We start from the raw sequence: 23274 nt of genomic DNA, 5'->3' as shown, positions 1-23274 counted from the left end.
TGAATTGGTCTTGCTAAATTGCTGATTCAGGCAGTGTTCAGGGATATGTAGGTTAGGTGCATTAGTCAGGGGTAAATGTGTGGACAATAGGGTAGGAGGATGGGTCTGGGTGGGTTACTCTTCAGAGGGTTCATGTGGACATGTTGGGCCAAATGGCCTGTTTCCACACTGTAGGGATTCTATGATCCTTCTTATAGTGTGGTAATTAAACTGTACGCAATACCCCAGCTGTGAACTCACTAATGTTATATACTACTCCTTCAACACTTCCTTATTCTTGTATTCAATATCTTGATTAATAAAGCCAAAAATTCCACAGTTCCATTTAAGCTGTTTTTAGAGACACTGATATACTAGCGTGCATTGATTTCAATCACTCTTTCTAAAATAAACTGAAGTCATTTCGACCAGCTTGAATTCAATGGGTTGAGGGGCAGAGATCAGATTAGACCTTGAGAAATTAGACCCAAGTGGAAATGCAGGTGGGACCATGGTCTAGTAGTGCCATCACTACGCTATTATCCCAGAAACTCTGGTGATGTTTTGGGACTCAGGTTAGAATCCTGCCACAGCAGTTGGCAGAATCTGAATCCAATAAAGAAAAACTGGAATTAAGAATCTGCTGATGAGCATCGGACCATTGTGGATGGTTTAGAAATATCCAATTGGTTCCCTAATGCATTTCAGGGAAGGAATTCTGCCATCCTCACCTAGTCTGGTCTACATGTGACTCTAGACCCCACAACAATGTGGTTGACTCTCACCTGCCCTCTGAAATGGCCGAGCAAGCTGGTCAGTTATATCAATAATGACAAAAGCTCAACAAAGGAATGAAACTGGGTGAACCACCTGGCATTGACATCAGCACCGAGAAAGACAATGGCAATAAACAGCCCTGTTGACCCTGCAAACTGATCCTTCTGTACATCTGGGGGACAGTGCCAAAATTGGGAGAACTGTCTCACAGACCAGTCAAGCAAAAGCCCAAACACAGTCATGCTCATGGAATCACACTTTCCAGACTGTCCCAAACATCACCAGCACCATGTAGGGTAGGCAATAATTTAATGGCATTATCACTGGTCTGTTAACCTGGAGAGCCAGATGATGTTCAGGGGACCCTGGTTCAAATCCTGCCATGCCTGATGGTGGATGCGGCCTCTAGCATCTTCAGCCAATTCCATTCACATGAAAACAAGGAAGGGTTTAAGGGCCATTTTGAGACACAGTTCCTAGCCCAGGTTCAAGTCCCACCTGCTCTAGAGAAATAACATCTTTGAACAAAGACAAGTTGTATATTTCAAACCCTTCAGGGTTAAAATTTGGGACAACGGGCGGAAGTGAAAGCGATTGTTGGCGGGAATTCTGTCCATTGATCTGCATCCAAGGTGGGGAGAAGCTCCGGGACAGCCATGGCATCCAGTCTGGAGGTGCAGAGCCTAGTGGAGGAGCTGACCTGCCCGATCTGCCTGTCGCTGTTCACGGAGCCGGTCAGGCTGCAGTGTGAGCATCACTTCTGCCGCGGCTGCATCAGTCAGTGCTGGGGCCCCGAGGGCTCCGAGCCGCTGTGTCCGCAGTGCCGGCTCCTCTGCTCGGACAGGGTGCTCAAGCCGAACCGGGTGCTGGCTAACCTGGTGGACAAGCTGCAGCGGCTGGGCGAGCAAGAGGAGCTGAAGGCGAGCGGGGAGCTGCAGTGTCCCGAGCACCAGGAACATCTCAAACTCTTCTGCTGGGATGACCGTGAGCTGGTGTGTTTGGTCTGCAGGGATGATCCCGGACATTCCCAGCACAGTTTCCTACCTCTGAAGCAAGCTGCCTCCCTCTACAAGGTACCCCCCCCCCGGGGAGAGTGAGTGACTGGGGACACAGAGCTGGGAGCTCAGAATGTACATGTCCCTCGTTGCATGTAATTTCTACCCCGCCCCCGCCCCGACCTGTCGAGCGTCTCAATGAAAATACTAGCCGCGAGGTTCTGAATGGCACAGAAAGGGGCCATTCGGCCCACTGCGTCTATGCCAGCCCATCAAACATTCCGCTCTTTAAACCAAAAAAACAAGGATTACTGGATCTGAAATGCAAATTCACGGTTAAGGGAAATTTATTAAACAACCAGAAAGTTACTGAATCAAAGCGACACTGTTTCCGGTGATGATACACCCCAGCTGTCTGTTCAAATGCGAGTTTCCTTTTTTCTTACTTTCCACATTATGCTTTATTCATTAAAAAAAATTATATATATATATTATATAAACGCAGTTCTGTTCCGTACAGTGGCATATCAAGGAAGCAAACTAACATTGGAGTTAGACTCTTAAAAACCCGAAGACCTCTCTAACACACACAGTGCTGTAATTGCACCGAGTTGAGGCATCAGGAGGTTCCTATTCCGTTTCCCAGCCCTGTTTGCCGTGACATTTCAATTGGTTAGCTGAACACTTATTTCCATGTGGTGAGGGTTCCTGTCTCTAGTGCTCTTTGAGGCAGTGAGTCCCAGATTGGCACCACCCGACAGGATAAAGACACTTGAATTGAATTTATTGTCACGTGTACCGAGGCACATGGGAAAGCTTCTTCACCTTCAGGCCACTTACATTAAACCTGGGCCCTACTGTCCACTGAGGGGGATTTCTTTTTCTTGCTGTCTATGCCCTTCAGAGTTGTATATGTGGGAATGAAGTCCGACATTTTCCCTCACCCCCGCACCGCGCCTTCCCCACAGTCATCTCTGGTCCAAGGGAGACAACGTCAGTCTCCCTCCTTCACCTTCACAGCTGAATCCTCCCAGTTTCCCTCTGTGGGATATAGGAAATTTATGTTGCTTCTGCAATTCTAAATCATTATATAAAAAAATAACTGAACTTACATCAGTGTGTAATTGTTTCAGCCAGGAACTGAGTCAACAAGAATGGGAACTCTGTGGAGGAAATGCATAATTGTTTTTTTGTGTATTAGGTAAAAATGTATGCAAGAAAGAAACGAGACTACACAACAATGGTAACCCCAATTAAAAGGGCTTCGTGATAAGATGCTGTGAAGACAGACAGTTAAACTCAATATGCCTGTATAAACAATAGGTATAAACATCTGTTTCCCACTTTTACAGAAACACAGGAACAAACCCCAATTAAACGAGTCTTAATGATAAGATCCTGAGAGGGGCAGCACAGATGGAGGGAGTAAATAATGGTAAGGCAAGGATGTGCCCACAGCAGGATGAGGTCAAATGGCCTTGAGAACAGGAATGAGCATTTTTTTCACAGACAAGACCGGATAAGACACGAGATAAACAGGAGTAATGGGTACCGGTCTTAGGGAAGTGGAGGATGTAAACAGGGGAGGGGGGAAGAAAACAATGAAATAAGAAAAAAAATGTAGGAACCAAATTATATAAATATCAAGTATTTGTTGAATTCAGTGTGTTTTGTCCCTGCCTTGTGGACATCACACCCACTTGCAAGTGTGAAATAAAGGGCACTACTGATTCAGATCTTGTCTCGGACTGAAATTATTGCAGTGAGTGAGTGAGCTTTGTTTCTCACACCTTCACACCCCAACCAGCAATCGGGAGACACCCTCCACTCCCAACACCTTCCCTGTGAGAAACAAAGCTCACTCACTTCAATAATTTCAGTCCGAGACAAGATCTGAATCAGTAGTGTTATTTATTTTACCCTTGCAAGAGGGTGCGATGTCCACTGTCTACAAGGCAGGGACACACACACACACTGAATTCAGTGAATACACGATATTTATGTAATTTGGTTCCTATTGTTTTATCCCATTGCTCCTCCCCGTTTACATCTTCCACTTCCCTATGTCCGGTACCCATTACTCCTGTTTATCTCTTGCCTTATCCGGCCTTGTCTGTGACACAATGCTTATTTCTGGCCTCACAAGGCCGTTTGACCACATCCCGCTGTAGCCCATTGTTAGGTGTTATCTATTCCCTCCATCTGTGTTTTCCCCAACCATACTCATCCTAATGACCTTCTAATTGGGGTTTGTTCCTGTGTTTCTGTAAAAGTGGGAAACAGATGCTTATAACTACTGTTGTGGTTCTGTTCGCCGAGCGGGAAGTTTTCGTTGCAAGCGTTTCGTCCCCTGACTAGGCGACATCATCAGTGCTCTGGAGCCTCCTGTGAAGCGCTTCTTTGATGTTTCTTCTGGTATTTATAGTGGTCTGTCCTTGCCGCTTCTGGGTGTCAGTTTCAGCTGTCCGCTGTAGTGGTTGGTATATTGGGTCCAGGTCGATGTGTTTGTTGATGGAGTTTGTGGATGAATGCCATGCCTCCAGGATTTCCCTGGCTGTTCTCTGTCTGGCTTGCCCTATGATAGTAGTGTTTTCCCAGTCGAATTCATGTTGCTTGTTGTCTGAGTGTGTGGCTACTAGGGATAGCTGGTCGTGTCGTTTCGTGGCTAGTTGATGTTCATGTATGTGGATTGTTAGCTGTCTTCCTGTTTGTCCTATATAGTGTTTTGTGCAGTCCTTGCATGTTATTTTGTATACTACATTAGTTTTGCTCATGTTGGGTATCGGGTCCTTTGTTCTAGTAAGTTGTTGTCTGAGCGTGGCTGTTCGTTTGTGTGCCTAAGGTTATGAGTCCTAAGGGTCGCAGTAGTCTGGCTGTCAGTTCTGAAACACTCCTGATGTATGGTAGTGTGGCTAGTCCTTTTGGTTGTGGCATGTCCTCGTTCCATGTGTCTATCTCTTAGGCATCTGGTGATAAAGTTGCGTGGGTATCCGTTTTTGGCGAATACTTGTATAGGTGTTCCTCTTCCTCTTTTCGCAGTTCTGGTGGACTGCAGTGTGTTGTGGCTCTTTTGAATAGTGTCCTGATGCAGCTTCGTTTGTGTGTGTTGTGGTGGTTACTTTCATAGTTTAGGACTTGGTCTGTGTGTGTTGTTTTCCTGTGTACCCTTGTGGTGAATTCTCCGTTCAGTGTTCTCTGTACTAACACGTCTAGGAATGGGAGTTGGCTATTCTTTTCTTCTTCTCTCGTGAATCGGATTCCTGTGAGTGTGGCGTTGATGATCCGGTGTGTTTTTTCTATTTCTGTCTTTTTGATGATTACAAACGTGTCATCGACATATCTGACCCAGAGTTTGGGTTGAATTTGTGGTAGGGCTGTTTGTTCTAACCTTTGCATAACTGCCTCTGTTATGAGTCCCGAGATTGGTGATCCCATGGGTGTTCCGTTGATTTGTTATTATACCTGATTGTTGAATGTAAAGTGTGTAGTGAGGCATAAGTCCAGTAGTTTAAGTATGCCGTCTTTGTTGATAGGTTCGGCCTCCTGTTTTCTGTTCTGTATGTCCAGTAGGTTGGCTATTGTTTCTCTGGCTAGGGTTTTGTCAATAGAAAAAACACACCGGATCATCAACGCCACACTCACAGGAATCCGATTCATGAGAGAAGAAGAAAAGGATAGCCAACTCCCATTCCTAGACGTGTTAGTACAGAGAACACCGAACGGAGAATTCACCACAAGGGTACACAGGAAAACAACACACACAGACCAAATCCTAAACTATGAAAGTAACCACCCCAACACACACAAACGAAGCTGCATCAGGACACTATTCAAAAGAGCCACAACACACTGCAGTACACCAGAACTGCGAAAAGAGGAAGAGGAATACCTATACAAGGTATTCGCCAAAAACGGATACCCACGCAACTTTATCAACAGATGCCTAAGAGATAGACCACGGAACGAGGACATGCCACAACCAAAAGGACTAGCCACACTACCATACATCAGGAGCGTTTCAGAACTGACAGCCAGACTACTGCGACCTTTAGGACTCATAACCTTAGGCACACAAACGAACAGCCACGCTCAGACAACAACTTACTAGAACAAAGGACCCGATACCCAACATGAGCAAAACTAATGTAGTTTACAAAATAACATGCAAGGACTGCACAAAACACTATATAGGACAAACAGGAAGACAGCTAACAATCCGCATACATGTACATCAACTAGCCACGAAACGACACGACCAGCTATCCCTAGTAGCCATACACTCAGACAACAAGCTACATGAATTCGACTGGGAAAACACTACTATCATAGGGCAAGCCAGACAGAGAACAGCCAGGGAACTCCTGGAGGCATGGCATTCATCCACAAACTCCATCAACAAACACATCGATCTTGACCCAATATACCAACCACTACAGCGGACAGCTGAAACTGACACCCGGAAGCAGCAAGGACAGACCACTATAAATACCGGAAGAAACATCAAAGAAGCGCTTCACAGGAGGCTCCAGAGCACTGATGATGTCGCCTAGCCAGGGGACGAAACGTTTGCAACAAAAACTTCTAGCTCGGCGAACAGAACCACAACAACGAGCACCCGAGCCACAAATCTTCGCACAAACCTTGAGCTTATAACTACTGCTTGTGTAAGCATATTTGGCTTAACCTACATCCTCACAGCCCCTTTCTATTTGTCTATAACATCTACCATGGTTTTGCAGTCACGTTTCATTCTTGCATACAATTTTAGCTAATACAAAAACAGCCTGGTAAATCTGCCCTGCATCCTGTCTGGTATAATTGCAGCCTCCCTATAATGTGGGGTGTACAGTTCTGTGGTTGTAAAATTCCTAGGGTATAAAATTGGTAAGTTTAGTGTGTGTTCAATTATTGGGTGTAAGATTATGTGTGTGAAATAGTATGGGTGCAAAATTCTGTGGGGTGTAAAGATTGTGAGGTATAAACTGTATGGTGTGTATTACTTTTGTGGATGAAAGATGGTGGGCAGCATATTGGGCTCAGTGATGAGCTCTGCTGTCTAACAGCGCCAGGGACCCAGGTTCGACTGTCTGTGTGAGTTTGCAAGTTCTCCCTGTGTCTGTGTGGGTTTCCTCGGGGTGCTCCTGTTTCTCCGATGGTCTAAAGATGTGCAGGCTAGGGTGGATTGGCCATGCTAAATGGCCCATAGTGTTTCGCGCTGTGCATGTTAAGTGGATTAGCCATGGGAAATGCAGGGTTCGAGGCAGGAGACTGGGCTCCTTTTTGAAGGGTCAGTTAGGATTTGAACAGCCTGTTTCCACACAGGAGGGATTCTCCAATGGGGGGAGCAAATTCATGTGCGGTGTAAAAATGTGAGACATTTTGCAGGAATAAGATCTTGTGGCATGTAAAATATTGTAGGTTTAAAACGTGCTGTGTAAAATCTTGCCATGTGTACAGTGGTACAGGCAAGAACCCATGTCAGCAAGCGGTCAGGCCGCACTTTAACCCGTGCAGTCACGGGCTAAAGTTATTCAGGCAGGCACCTTTACTCCAGGGGATCAGCAACACTGAGGGGATCTCTCCCTGATCAGTGCTGCAGGGGTCTGGAACATTTAAAGGGACACTGAGGGGATCTCTCCCTGATCAGTGCTGCAGGGGTCTGGAACATTTAAAGGGACACTGAGGGGATCTCTGCCTGATCAGTGCTGCAGGGGTCTGGAACATTTAAAGGGACACTGAGGGGATCTCTCCCTGATCAGTGCTGCAGCGGTCTGGAACATTTAAAGGGACACTGAGGGGATCTCTCCCTGATCAGTGCTGCAGTGGTCTGGAACATTTAAAGGGACACTGAGGGGATCTCTCCCTGATCAGTGCTGCAGGGGTCTGGAACATTTAAAGGGACACTGAGGGGATCTCTCCCTGATCAGTGCTGCAGGGGTCTGGAACATTTAAAGGGACACTGAGGGGATCTCTCCCTGATCAGTGCTGCAGGGGTCTGGAACATTTAAAGGGACACTGAGGGGATCTCTGCCTGATCAGTGCTGCAGTGGTCTGGAACATTTAAAGGAAGCCCAACATCACCAGCACTATTGAGACTGGGAACAGTTAAAGGAACCCCTCTCTCAGCATTACATGATTTGATGACATTTAAAGGGATCCTACCCCTAACTATCTCTCCAAAGACGTAGTAAGAGTGATAGGAAACCCCTACCATGACTTCACTGGTCATTAACAGTTGAAATTTGTTCTTGGTTAAATGCTCACTGTGCTTCAGGACTGGAAAACTTTATCCCGGAGGCATTCCCTGTTTGGCCTGACTCACCTGAATCCTCTGCCTTGGTTCCTGTGGGTCCCTGGCTGCTATCCCCCCACTGTAAGGTGGTACAGTGATTTGGTTGAGCTCTGACATTGTCCTTAGTCACTTCTATCCCACCCCTTGCCTTCAAATCAAATTTGCTGCTGTTGTTGGACTAGGCAACAAACACTTGGGGCAGGGAGGAGGCCTGGCCAAGAACTCATAGAGTCCATAAAGTGTGAAAATAGACCATTTGGCCCAACAAGTCCACGCTGACCCTCCGAAGAGTATCCACACAAACCCATTCCCTTATTACTTTACATTTGTGGGTGGCACAGTGGTTAGCACTGCTGTCTCACAGCACCTGAGACCCGGGTTCATTTCCCGACTCAGGCAACTGACTGTGTGGAGTTTGCACGTTCTCCCCGTGTTTGCGTGGGTTCCTCCGGGTGCTCCGGTTTCCTCCCACAGTCCAAAGAGGTGAATTGGCCATGCTAAATTGTCCGTAGTGTTAGGTAAGAGGTAAGTGTAGGGGTATGGGTGGGTTGCGCTTCAGCGGGTCAGTGTGGACTTGTTGGGCCGAAGGGCCTGTTTCCACACTGTAAGTAATCTAATCTAATCTAATTTCCCCAGCCTAATGCATCTAACCGACATGTCGCTGAACACGAGGGGCAATTTAGCATGGCTAATTCACCTAATCTGCGCGTCTTTGGACAGTGGGAGGAAACCACGCAGACAATGTGCAAACCCCACACTGACCGTCGTCTGAGGCTGGAATCAAACCCGGGTCCCTGGCGCCGTGAGGCAGCAGGGCTAACCACTGGGCCAACTCAGGAATGATGGTTTGAGTAGAGTTGCAGGTCAGAGGGAAGGGAGTTAGGAGGAGTTTCACTGCTGAAGCACGAATAATAATCAATACACAATCAACTGCATGTTTGGGTCACCCTATTATAGAAAATATATTATTAAAATATTTACAAGGATGCTGCCTGGACTGGACAGTTTGAGTTATAAGGAGAGGTTCAATAGGTTGGGGGAGGGGAGTGTGCTAGTGGAGGGGGCTTCTTTCCCTGGAGCATAAGAGAGTGAGGGGTGATAGCTTTTCCCCAGGGGAGGGGAGTCTAAGACTCGAGGCCATAGGTTTAAGGTGAGAGGGCAGTGATACAAAAGGGTCCAAAGGGGCAAGCTTTTTCACATAGAGGGCGGTGAATGTCTGGAATGAGCTGCCAAGGCAGTAGTGGTGGTAAATACAATTTCATCATTTCAGAAATGTTTGGACAGGTACATGGATGGGCTAGATATGGAGGGATATGGACCAAATACAGGCAAATGGAACGAGTTAAAATTGTGAGATCTATGGACAAGTTGGGCCGAAGGGCCTGTTCCCCTGCTCTATGACACATTACTTTCGTTGCCTGACTTGGGTGTTGCTGGCAAGCCAAGCATTGTTAATCATCCTGACGGATTTCTGAGGGGTGGATTTTTGGCACCACCCTTACTGGGGCATTTTTGCTCAGGGTGGGTGTGGGGAAGTCCACATAAAATAGGATGTTTAATTAGCACACCACATTCTTGTACCCCCCCCCCCCCCCCCCCCCCCCCCCCCCCCACCCCATTCCTCAGCGAAAAGAACACAGAATTGTTATGGCATGGAATGAGGACATTTGGCCCCTTATGTTTACTGATTTTATTAACTCGTGCCATACTCCTGCCTGTTCCTAATGTCCCCACATTATTTCTATCCATACAATCTTCCAATGCTGTCTTGAGTGCCTGGTTTGAACCTGCCTCCATTACAATTCCAGGCACTACATTCCGTACCCCAATTACTCGCTGAGCGCAAAGTTTTTTCACCCTGTTTGCACATCACTTTAAATCTATGCCTTCACATTCTTGTTCATTTTACAATCAGGAACAACTTCGTTTGACCGCCCCCGTGGCCCAACATTTCAACTCCCCCTCCCACTCTGCCAAGGGCATGGAGGTCCTGGGTCTCCTTTTCCACCGCTCACTCACCACCAGACACCTGGAGGAAGAACGCCTCATCATCCGCCTCGGAACACTTCAACACCAGGGCATCAATGTGGATTTCAACAGTTTCCTCATTTCCCCTTCCCCCACTTGTCCGGACTTGCCCTACCTGCCTATCTCCTTTTCCACCTATCCACTCCACCCTCTCCTCCCTGTCCTATCACCTTCATCCCCTCCCCCACTCACCTATTGTACTCTATGCTACTCTCTCCCCACCCCCACCCTCTTCTAGCTGATCTCTCCACGCTTCAGGCTCACTGCCTTTATTCCTGATGAAGGGCTTTTGCCTGAAATGTCAATTTCGCTGCTCCTTGAATGCTGCCTGAACTGCTGTGCTCTTCCAGCACTACTAATCCAGAATCTGGTTTCCAGCATCTGCAGTCATTGTTTTTACTTCATTTGATGAAAGGCCATATCTCTGGGTTTTAATCATGACAGAACTAGTTGGAGGTGACACAGTGACTCGGTGGTTAGCACTGCTGCCTCACATCGCCACATCGTATTCTGGTTAGGTGCATTAGTCAGGGGTAAATAGAGGGTAATAGGGCAGTGGAATGGGTCGGGGTGCATGCAGATCTTTCCCATGATATATAACATTTGAATGGTGCATGGGCAAGGTGCCCGCTAGCCAGCCTGGCCTCATGGCTGCTTTGTAGGCCTTAATTGCCCAATTGTGGTGTGCTTAAGGGTGGATTCCTGTCTCTGCTGCTGCAATATGGTAAGCAGGAGAAGGCCGAACAGAGTGGGCAGACTGTCCTGTCACCAAATGTTGTGATAAAACAGGAAAGAAGGTGGAGGTGGATGGGGGTGGTGTTACCACAACAAGTTACAGGCATTGCCGACAAGGGCAGAAGGGGACTCGTGCCAGCTATACCAGCGATGCCAAACTCTTGGTATTGGATGCTCCCTTGGAACCGTGATCAAAGGGACGATGGTTGGGCACTTGTTCAGGGAACGGGGAGGGGAGCATTGAGAGTTTTTAGAGAGCGAGTTCTTCGAAAGGGATGGAATATTATCCCTGACAAATGGTACCCCTCTCCTTCCTTGTGGAAATTTAATAATTTTCTTGACAAAAGACATTTCTACTCCACTCTGTTTGCTTGTGGTACTGGTCTTATGGCCTGGGCCATAATATCAAGGCTAGCTGACACTCTGCCATGCTAATTTGACCCTTTGTCATTTATTTACCCCCAGCCCCTCGAATGCATTGCTCTCATCGCTGAGTGACCACCTGCAGTCCCAGTGATGGCCAGTAAAGATCTCTGGCACCACTGAGTCTGCAAAAGCTGGCAGTTGACCCAAACACTGGGCAGTTTTCAGGGGGCTGCCCACTTTGAGGGACCTTTGTTGTACAGGGGCAATGTCTCTGTCTCTGAACCAGGAGATCTGGACACCTGCTCCAGAGGTGAGTCAAAATATTGATAATGAAATACTGGTGTGGGCTGGCTTTTCAATTAACATTAGGTTTTTTTCATGAGATTGATATGGAGTCAGAAAATCATTCAGTACAGGAACAGACCCTTCAGCCCAACATGCTGACCACGTAACCCAAACTGAACTAGTCTCAGTTGCCTGCATATCCCTCTAAACCTTTCCTGTTTATGTCCAAATGTCTTTTCAACATTGTAAATGTACCCACCTTGACCACTTCCTCTGGCAGTTCTTTCCATACATACACCTTCTGTGTGAAAAAGTTGCCCCTCAGGTCGCTTTCGAATCTTTCCCCTCTCACCTTAAACCTATGCCCTCTAGTTTTGGACTCCATCATCCTTGAAAAAAGCTATTCACCTTGTCTCTGGCTCCCATAATTTTATAGCCTCGACAAGGTCACCCCTCGGCATCCAATGCTCCAGGGAAAAAAAGGTTTCGGCTTTCCAACCTGCCCATAAAGTCATAGAGCACCTAAACCTTTGCTATTCATGTCCTTGTCCAAATGGATTTTAAATGTTGTAACTGTATTTGTATCTACCACTTCCTCTGACTTATAACTCAAACCCTCCACTCCCTTACAAATCCGTTCTATACCTTTTCTAGTTTCACAGCATCTTTCCGACAGAAGGGTGACCAGAATTGTGTGCGGTATTCCAAAGGTGGCCCAACCAATGTTACCATTGTGCGGCTGTAACATGATTTCCCAACTCCATTGCTTAATGCACTGACCAATGAGGGCAAGCCCCGCCTTGATGGGGCAAGAGAGGGATAGAAGCAATTTTTTATTAATTTCAAAAATATATTTTATTCATAAAATTGTTTGGATCTCTACACAATTGGTCATGCCAATCTTGTGCACACATTACATTGCTTTACCTATAGCCATCGAAATTTATTTTTCCTATATACAAGTCTGTACGTTTACTATACAGCTCTTCGGCTGAGGCATCAGCAGAGCCCAAATGACTGCGTGGGCCCCCTGATCTTTTTTAGGCAGGCAGATGTTAAACGGTGGTCTTTCCCCACCGCACCTTGGCAGCAGCTGCCCCAAGCTTCAGCGCGTCCCTCAGCACGTAGTCCTGGACCTTGGAATGTGCCAGTCTGCAACACTTAGTCAGGGTCAACCCCTTCAGCTGGAAGATCAACACGTTTCAGACCACCCAGAGAGCGTCCTTCACCGAGTTGATGATCCTCCAGGCACAGTTGATGTTCATCTCGGTGTCATCCCCGGGGAACAGGCCGTAGAGCACGGAGTCCCGTGTCACGGCGCTGCTCAGGACGAACCTTGACAAACACCACTGCATTCCTCTCCAGACTTCCTCTGCTTAGGCACATTCCAGAAGGAGGTGTGTGACAGTCTCGTCCCCCCCGCAGCCGCTTCGAGGGCAGCGTGCGGTGCGGCTGAACGTCCGGGCGTGCATAAAGGATCTCACAGGCAGAGCCCTTCTCACCACCAGCCAAGCCATGTCTTGGTGCTTGTTGGAAAGTTCTGGCGATGAGGCGTTCTGCCAAATGGCTTTGACAGTCTGCTCAGGGAACCGCTCGATAGGATCCACCCTCTCCTTTTCCCGAAGGGTCTCGAGGACGCTATGTGCTGACCACTTCCTGATGGACTTGTGGTCAAAGGTGTTTTTCTTCATAAACTTCTCCACAAAGGACAGGTGGTACGGAACGGTCCAACTACTTGGAGCGTTCCGCGGCAGCGAGGCCAGGCCCATCCTTGGCAACACCGGGGACAGGTAGAACCTCAGTACGTAGTGACACTTGGTGTTTGCGTACCGGGGATCCACGCACAGCTGAATGCAGCCACACACAAAGGTGGCCATCAGGGGGAGGGTGGCATTGGGTGTATTTTTTCCCACGTTGCCTAGATCTTTGTACATCAAGTCCCTTCGGACCTGGTCCATCTTTGACCTCCATATAAATTGGAAGATGGCCCGGGTGACTGCAGCGGCACAGGTTCTGGGAATAGGCCAGACCTGTGCCACGTACAACAGCAATGACAGTGCCTCACACCTGATGAACAGGTTTTTTCCCGCGATGGAGAGCGACCGTAGCTTCCATCTGTCCAGTTTCTGCCTCACGTTGCTGATACACTCCTCCCAAGACTTGGCGCACGCCCCAGCCTCCCCGAACCAAATACCCAGCACCTTCAGGTGGTCAGTCCTGACGGTGAAGGGGATCGAGGATTGGTCAGCCCAGTTCCCGAAGAGCATGGCCTCGCTCTTGCCTCGGTTTACCTTGGCCCCCGAGGCCTGTTCGAACTGGTCACATATGCTCATGAGTCTGTGCACGGACAGCGGATCTGAACAGAAAACGGCGACGTCATCCATGTACAGGGAGGCCTTAACCTGCAGGCCCCCGCTGCCAGGAATAGTCGCCCCTCTCAGGCTCGCATCCTTCCTGATGGACTCGACAAATGGCTCTATGCAGCACACAAACAAGGCAAGAGAAAGGAGGCAGCCCTGCCTGACTCCAGATCTGACTGGGAAGCTATCTGATTCCCACCCATTAATTGAGACTGCACTGACAAGAGAGGGATAGGAGCAAATGATACAACTGAGGAGAAAACACAGTACAACTGGTGACCGATAGCATGTACCTCCCTCCAAATGAAGTTCCAGCATGACCAGTACACTTAGTCTGAAATATTTCTGTTCTTTTTAAACACAATTTTCCCCCTCTGGATCCTTTTCTGTAAAACTAATCCTCGGGATTATCAGTTAGCTCTCTGGTCGTGTGAGAAGGCAGTCAACAGTTATTCACTTTGGCCTGGCTCTGCAGTCACATGTGGTCATCACCTAAAGAATGTGAGTGAACCAGATTAAGTGTTTAAAAGTGAAGTCGTCAGTGCTGAGGAATGAAATAGAATGAAGGTAAATCCGCACCCGCAGCTCTCTAACATTGACTGCCTTAACCCTCACATTAGGGTAGTGTTTGGGGACATACTGTATTTTGACCGTCAGTGTATGTGGAGATTGTTTAAGTGTGCGTTTTGACCTTCTTCAGAATGAGTTCAATGAGCTTCTCGCAGTGGAAGAACGGAAACAGAGGAAGAGGAGTCTCCTCATCACCCAGCAACAGGAGAAGATTGCTGAGCTGGAGGTATGTTCAGCTCCACTGTGTCATCTTCTTGGGCAAGAGGGGAGTTCTAACTCCCGCTGGGAGAGTGGATAACAGGCGATAATGGAACAGCCACACATATCCATTATACTGTATATCCTGCTCATGGGGCCGTTTTCATGTCCAGAAAACCATGGCTATTTAACAACTCAAATTCAGCCTGATTTCATCTTGTTACTCCTAATAGTCATTTGGTAACATAGAAATCTGGTAATCTTGCTGAAAAAAAAAAGTTTTGTTAAAAGTTTTCATCTTGGACTCATCAGGACAATATGCAAGAAAACCAATTCCAGGTGGGTTTATCATTTATACGGCTTGAAAGGAGAATGCTGATTGATTGATATCCGGATTGGTAACAACATTGCCGTGAAAAATGCAGTGATTAACGCTGATTGACAGTTTCCAGTCGGATGGTGTTTAAATTTTAAACCCAGGCAGGTCCCACACACCATAAATACTGCTTTCCCTTTTAATTGGTCCTCTTCAATGCAAGATGAAAAGTGTCTTGATAAAATGTGTCTTATTCCTGTACTTCAGCTCATTGTGTTACGTCTTCTTTAGCCTTGCACGAATATCCTCTGAGCCGATCCTATAATATCTCAATTTAAAATCAATTTAAACACTTCCCTCCGGGTGGAGCATAAATTGTAGTCAAACAATCTCAAACTCAACTAGTCCCACTGCCTGCGCTTGGCCCATAGCCCTTCAAACCTTTCCTATTCGTCTACTTATCCAAACCTATTGACTAAGCTTTTGCTCCTGTGTGGCTCAGTGTTACACTGTGTTTTGTGACGCCAAAGCGAACACTGGCATGTTTCATTCCCTGGAAAGTGTTCTGTGTGTATATAAATAATTGTTAGGGCCACAAGATCCTATGAAATCAGAGTTGACCATTCAGCTGCTCGAGCCTGGTTCTCCATTAACAGGATCATGGCTGATCTGACATTCTGTACATCTTTCCCTCTAACTCTTGATTTGCCACTGATCAAGAATCTATCTATCTCTGCCTTAAATATACACAAGGATCTTGCTCCCACAGCTTTCTGTGACAAGGTGTTTAAAGACTCTCACCGCACTGAGACAAGAAATCCCCCCCTCTTCTCAGTCCTAAATTGCCCCCCCCCCCTTTATTCTGAGACTATGCTCTCTGTACGAGACTGCTTCATGAGAGGAAACATCCTTTACTCTGCCAAGCCCCTTAATAATCCTATCTGTTTCAATGAGACCATTCTCCTAAACTCCAGTGAGGAGAGTCCCAACCTGTTGAGCCTTTCCTCAGAAGACAGTCCCTCCGTACCAGGGATCGTCCTGGTGAACCTTGTCTGAACTGTACCCATGAAATAATATCTTTCCTTAAATAAGTGGACCAAAACTATCCACAGATTCCAGATGTGGTCCCACCGGCACTTTGCACAGTTGCATTAGGACTTCCCTACAGTTATCCTCCAATCCCTTCAAATAAGGGCCAACATTCCACGAGCATTCCTGATTACCTGCTGTACCTGTGTCCTCACATTTTGTGTTTCCTGCACAAGTCCCTTGGCGTTGCAGCATTCTGCAGCCCTTCTCTGTTTAAATAACACTCTGTTGTTGCTGATCTGGAGCCACCATTTACAAGTGTCCTGTAACTGCATTGTGTCGCATTCCTGACACAAACAACTTTTCTAGATATTGGAGCTTTGTTTTAGCAAGTAGAGATGTAGGTCGGGATGTGACTGATGTTGACAAATGACAAATTGAATGAATGGGTGTCAAACAGTAATATTCTGATTAAGAACAGCAAATACAGGCCTTCCCCATTTTTTTAAAGTTTGCTTTATGCATGTTTGCTTCAACATTAGCACCTGTTTTTGCTAACCGAGAAATCCGGAGGGATTTTGCTTTTACGAAGAAAGGTGAAATTTTTCCCATATAAATTAATGCTTCTTCGCTTTACGCCATTTCAGCTTATGAAAGATTTCACAGGAACGCTCCACTTTCAGAATAGCGGGGGGACACCTGGACCAGAATAAAAGTGAGTCACTGCAGATACTGCAAAAACCAGAACATGGTGGAGATATTCAATGGGTCCTTTAGCATCTGTTGCTTCAAATGTTAATTTGAAGTCCAACATGACTCTCCTTCAGAACTCTCCCACAGTGATATCAAACTTGAAACTTCCTTTCTCCCGGAAGCTGATATATTAGATAGAGTCATACAGATGTGCAGAATGGAAACAGACCCTTTGGTCGAACCCGTCCATGCCAACTAGACATCCCAATCCATTCCTTTCCCAGCTGCCAGCACCCGGCCCTTCCTGTTCATTTCCCGTCCAAATGCCTTTTCACTGTTGCAATTGTACCGGCCTCCACCACTTCCTCTGGCAGCTTATTCCATACACGTACCACCCTCTGTGTGAAAAAGTTGCCCCATAGGTCCCTTTTATATTTTTCCCCCCTCACCCTAAACCTATGCCCTCTAGTTCTGGACTCCCCGACCCCAAGGAAAATACTTTGTCTATTTATCCTATCCATGCCCCTCATAATTTTGTAAACCTCTATAAGGTCACCCCTCAGTCTCCGACACTCCAGGGAAAACAGCCCCAGCCTGTTCAGCCTCTCCCTATAGCTCTAATCTTCTAACCCTGGCAATATCCTTGTAAATATTTTCTGAACCCTTTCAAGTTTCAGAACATCTTTCTGATAGGAAGGAGTGGAGAATTGCACGCAATATTCCAACAGTGGCCTAACCAATATCCTGTACAGCCACAACATGACCTCCCAATTCCTGTACTCAACAGTCTGACCAGTAAAAGAAAGCATACCAAACACCTTCACTATCCTATCTACCTGCAACTCCACTTTCAAGGAGCTATGAACCTGCACTCCATGGTCTCTTTGTTCAGCAGTACTCCCTTGGATGTTACCATTAAGGGTATAAGTCCTGCTGAGATTTGCTTTCCCAAAATGCAGCACCTCGCATTTATCTGAATTAAAGTCCATCTGACACTTCTCAGCCCATTGGCCCATCTGGTCAAGATCCTGTTGCAATTTGTACCTCTTCGCTGTCCACTATACCTCCAATTTTGGTGTCATCTGCATACTTACTAACTGTACCTCTTATGCTCGCATCCAAATCATTTATGTAAATGACAAAAAGTAGAGGGCCCAGCTCCAATCCTTGTGGCACTTCACTGGTCGCATGCCTCCAGTCTGATAAACAGCCCTCCACCACCACCCTCTATCTTTTACCTTTGAGCCAGTTCTGTGTCCAAATGGCTAGTTCTCCCTTTATTCTATGAGATCTAACCTTGTTAACCAGTGTCCCATGGGGAAGCTTGTCGAACGCCTTACTGAAGTCCATATAGATCACATCTACTGTTCTGCCCTCATCAATCTTCTTTATTACTTCTTCAAAAAACTAAATCAAGTTTGTGAGACATGATTTCCCATGCTCAAAGCCATGTTGACTATCCCGAATTGGTCTTTCCTTTCCAAATACATGCACATCCTGCCCCTCAGGATTCCCTCCAATAACTTGCCCACCACCGAGGTCAGGCTCACTGGTCTACATTTCCCTGGCTTGTCCTTACCACCTTTCTTAAACAGTGGCACCACGTTTGCCAACCTCCAGTCTTCTGGCGCCTCTCCTGTGACTATCGATGATACAAATATCTCAGCAAGAGGCCCAGCAATCATTTCTCTAGCTTCCCACAGAGACCTGATTTAGATTACTTACAGATTTAGATTACTTACAGTGTGGAAACAGGCCCTTCGGCCCAAAAAGTCCACACCGACCTGCCGAAGCGCAACCCACTCACACCCCTACATATACCCCTTACTTAGCACTACGGGCAATTTACCTGACCCGCACATCTTTGGACTGTGGGAGGAAACCGGAGCACCCGGAGGAAACCCACGCAGACACGGGGAGAACATGCAAACTCCACACAGTCAGTCGCCTGAGGCGGGAATTGAACCCAGGTCCCTGGCGCTGTGAGGCAGCAGTGCTAACCACTGTGCCACCGTGCTGCCCCTAGGTTATATCTGATCAGATTTTGGAGATGTAACCACCTTTATGCATTTCAACACATCAGCCTCTGCTCGGCCACTTTTCTCTGCTCCCTGTCTCGAAGTCCACCTTGGAGGATGGTCACCTGAAGGTCCGAGGCTGAATGTCCTGAGAAAAGTGGGCGAGCAGAGGCTGATAGCTAAATTCGGTACCCATAGGGAGGGCCTCAATTGGGACCTTGGGTTCATGTCACATTACAGGTGACCACCATTGCACTATACACACACAGTTACTCCTACACACACACACTCTCACACACACACACAGGCACTCCTATATATGCATACACATGGACACACATACACCCAGACGCGCGCACAGACACCCCCCACACCCTTACAGACACATACACTCCCACACTCATACATGCACCCCCTCACAAACTTAAGACACTCTGCACTCACTACACATACTACACACACACATACACTTTCTCACACTCACAGCCCCCACCCCAGACAGACACAGACAAAGACCCACATACACACATATATTTTGTGGGGTGAAGTTGTAATTGCAGGGTTACATTGTACTTTGCTCAAAAACTGCATGCATTCATGTAGAACTCTGAGCTCAAAAACTGCATGAATTTATGTAAAACTCTATTATCTCACTTTTTAGATTAGAATCAATCTAGACATCATGGCATAGACAGAGAACACAGGGGGCTAACACCTTCAACATATTGTCTAGCTATCACCATTGTTAACAGCTAACCTGAGAATGCAACTTTTAAAAAAAGGGTTTTGTGATTTACACATGAAAGAAGTGAAACTATCACTGTATTCTAACAGATGAAAGGCTAAACAGACAATCAATTTTTCAATGTATAATTTCAGTTATATCGCACTGTAAATTTTTGCTATAAATTCTGTTAGGATCGAGCCCTCTACTATCACCTGATGAAGGAGCGTCGCTCCAAAAGCTAGTGTGCTTCTAATTAAACCTGTTGGACTATAACCTGGTATTGTGTGATTTTTAACTTTGTACACCCCAGTCCAACACCGGCATTTACAAATCAGAGGAATTTCAGGCATAGTCACCTCTGCCATAGCCCAGGACAGTTTTCCTCGCATGAATCCATGTTTTCAGCTCAAGACACACAAGCAAGTTGTCACATGAGTAAAGCAGCAAATCAAATGGGGTGGGTGAGCCCCCAGTGGGACCTGAAGGTCAGTGGTTCTGGCACCACATTGAAAGACGATTTGGACAGCACTTCACCCACGTATTGGTTTCCTCACCCCGAGGAGATGTCGCAAAGTCCGAGCAAGCTGACCCGACAGCTGAGGGATACGTTACTTCAGATTCTCCTCCTAACTGACTTGGAATAAAGAATGGTCCTACTACCTAGGGATGGCACAGGGTGGGGTTGCTCTGATCATCGAGGAGAAAGTGAGGACTGCAGATGCTGGAGATCAGAGCTGAAAATGTGTTGCTGGAAAAGCGCAGCAGGTCAGGCAACATCCAAGGAACAGGAAATTCGACGTTTTGGGCATAAGCCCTTCATCAGGAATGAGGAAAGTGTGTCCAGCAGGCTGATTGCTCTGATCATCCCTGACTGGGCTGGAGAGAGATCACAGGAACAGGTTAGCCCCAGTAGTCATCTGGAGAAACTGGGTCTGCTGCAGAGTTATTGATAGCTGATTAATGGCCTATCATCACAGAGGAGATGATTTGTTGTCCAACCTCTCCCTCAAAAGGGACAAAAAGTTCAGAACTCCCTGGATGACAAAGGGGATAAATATTAAGTTAAAGATGAAAACCTTTGCCTCTGGTAAATAACAAATGAAATTGAGAACCAAGCTGAATGCTGGAGATTCAGGAGAGGGTTGGGGATACAAAGAGGCATTATGAGAGAATACTGACAACTAAAATAAAAAGGGAAATCTATGAACTTCCTAAAAAGAAAGAAAGGATCTTGAAAGAGAAGTAGTGCAGATTAAGACCAAAAAGGAAATTTACACGTGGAGGTGTTGTTAAATGAGTTGTTGAATTGATTTTGCATCTGCCTCTACCCATGAAGAAATCACTGGAAAGGGTTAAAAAACATAAAAGGAGGATTAATTGATGAAATGATAAGGCTGTGGACTGGATTAGATGCATCAAAAGATATTGAAGAAAATAGGAATGGCGATTGCAGAGGAACTGGCGATTAGCTTTCTGGATTCTAAGACAGTGCCATAGGAGTGGAGAATTAAAATTCATGTTCAGTGTAGGTCACACAGCTAGACCTCAGCTCCCAGCCTGTCATTTCAATTCCCCATCTTGCTCTCACTCTGACCATTCCACCTTTAACCTCTAGCAGTGTTCCATTGAATCACAGCACACGCTCCAGGAATGTTGCATTTCTCTTCAGACTTTCTTTGCAAAGGCACATTCCATAAGGAGGTACACAACTGTCTTCTCTCCACCCCAGTCACTTTGAAGGCAACTTTGGAGAAAGGGTTGACAAAATGGTTCTGTCAGGAAAGACCCAATTGAACAATCGGTGAGTTCCATTTTGATGCTTCTTTGTAAATTCTGGCCATGACCATTCTGCTGAATTACATTGACAGTCTGCTTTGGAAACCATTGACAGGATTGAGATTCGCGTTTTCCTGCAGGATCTCAAAGATGTTTAGTGCTGACCACTGCTGGATGGACTTGTGGCCGTTAATGTTTCTATGAGGGATAGGGAACATGACCAGACCCATCCTGTGCAACACCAGGGACAAGCAGATGCTCAGAAAACACGTGGTATTTGTTTATAGAGGGTCCATGCACGGCCTGATGCAGGTGTACACAAAGCTGGCTGTGGGGTTGAAGATGACGTTGAGTACATTTTTCCATTTCTCTTCCAGCAATTTGGACATCATGTTGTCCTGAACACAGTCCATTTTCCTATTTGAAGTGGAAAACCACTTGAATGATGTCAACTTTGCAGGGCTGAAGAACCAGCTAGTCCAGTACCATGTTCATCAACATCGAAAGTGCCTCACATCTAGTGACCAGGTATGTACTACCCAACAACAGAAAGTATCTTTCACCCCTGCCCAGTTTCAATTTTACCTTCACTATCATCTCCTTACAGTTTTTAGTGCACACACAGTCCCTCAAAACACGTTCCCAACTCCTTCAGGTAATCTGATCCAATGGGGAAAGAACAATCAATTGGTCTCATTTCCAGAGACCATGGCCTCACTTTGGCATCAGTTCACTTTGCCTCCTGAGGACAGTTGAACCAGCAGATGCTCATCAATCTTTGCACCGGCAAAGATTTAAGCAGATGACAGTGAAACCCACCATGTACCTCGAGGTTTTGAGCTGAGTGTCTCCATTGCCTGTGATGGTCAGCACTCAAGTTCAACCGCTTCACGATGGACTTGACAAAAGGTTCTATACAACACCCGAGTAGAAGAGGGGAGAGAAGACCACTCGGCCTGAATCTGAGTTTCATTAAAAAGCTTTCTGATTCCCCATTAAAACCATGTCACTGATTTCTCATTATAATTCATTACAATTACCATTCCCTCCCCAAAGCCCATTTTGGAGAACACTGTCCAAGATAAGAAATCACACAAAACCAGGTTATAGTCCAACAGGTTTAATTAGAAGCACTAGCTCATTCCACTCAACTCTCTCATTTATCACACCCCTATTTATTGAGTTGCTGTAATTCCCTTCACAGTTGTAATCCCTCTAAGTGCTGCTTCCAGCGTTCACAATTAGAATCCTAACTTCTCTCTCCCAACACTGGATCCTGTTAATCCTCCTTGACTTTAAGTAGACAGACCCCATCTGGGACTGACAACGTCCCACGCCTTTAAGTGACTTAGCTGGACAGCCTGAAAGATGAGTGACCAGATCCCTGACTGATCTCTGTACAGCTTCCTGATTGTCTGCCCCAGAATCCCTGGACTGGATCCATTGGAGCCACAGGCCTGATCATAGCCAACTCCTTTGACTATACAGATGTCAACGGCACGGTGGCACAGTGGTTAGCACTGCTGCCTCACAGCGCCAGGGACCTGGGTTCGATTCCCGCCTCAGGTGACTGAATGTGTGGAGTTTGCACGTTCTCCCTGTGTCTGCGTGGGTTTCCTCCGGGTGCTCCGGTTTCCTCCCACAGTCCAAAGATGTGCGGGTCAGGTGAATTGGCCATGCTAAATTGCCCGTAGTGTTAGGTAAGGGGTATATGTAGGGGTATGGGTGGGTTGCGCTTCGGCGGGTCGGTGTGGACTTGTTGGGCCGAAGGGCCTGTTTCCACACTGTAAGTAATCTAATGTGGAGACTCTGACTGTGACTCGGTGTATTGCTCAGCCGTTCTACAGGTCGGTTATGAGTCAAATGATAATCTGAATCTGACTGTATCCAAGTCCCTGCACTGATATTGGAAGCTGTCCTTGACTAACTGCTGGGACCCTCAGCCTGAAGGGGTTCATGCAGTCAGTGCCCATGGATTATGCCCCTAGATATTCGCATTAGACATTCAAGTTGAAGGGTTACAGGAACTAGAACAAGAGAGGGAAATGGCTTCCTGGTATTGTTGCTGGATTATAATGTTCATATCCAGGTAATGTTCTGGGAACCCAAGTTTGAATCACACTCATGGCA

The 23274-nt window shown here is 46.6% G+C and overlaps 2 protein-coding genes across 3 annotated transcripts in view; one reads left to right on the top strand and one right to left on the bottom strand.

Moving 5' to 3' along the window:
* Positions 1 to 23274, bottom strand: part of LOC132832900 (class I histocompatibility antigen, F10 alpha chain-like) — a 195129-nt gene that overhangs the window by 41707 nt on the left and 130148 nt on the right. The gene's annotated exons all lie outside the window — the stretch shown is intronic.
* Positions 1365 to 21302, top strand: LOC132832913 (E3 ubiquitin-protein ligase TRIM52-like). Its single transcript, XM_060851152.1, has 3 exons — positions 1365 to 1829; positions 14518 to 14613; positions 21237 to 21302. Exons 1-3 carry the CDS (start codon positions 1413 to 1415, stop codon positions 21300 to 21302), a joined length of 579 nt encoding a protein of 192 aa, XP_060707135.1. The 5' UTR covers positions 1365 to 1412.

The sequence above is a fragment of the Hemiscyllium ocellatum genome, chromosome 35 (genome assembly GCF_020745735.1).
Source record: "Hemiscyllium ocellatum isolate sHemOce1 chromosome 35, sHemOce1.pat.X.cur, whole genome shotgun sequence".
In the NCBI taxonomy this organism is placed as follows: domain Eukaryota; kingdom Metazoa; phylum Chordata; class Chondrichthyes; order Orectolobiformes; family Hemiscylliidae; genus Hemiscyllium; species Hemiscyllium ocellatum.
The sequence above is the reverse complement of the archived record's forward strand: the minus strand, read 5'-3'. Positions and strand labels throughout refer to the sequence as shown.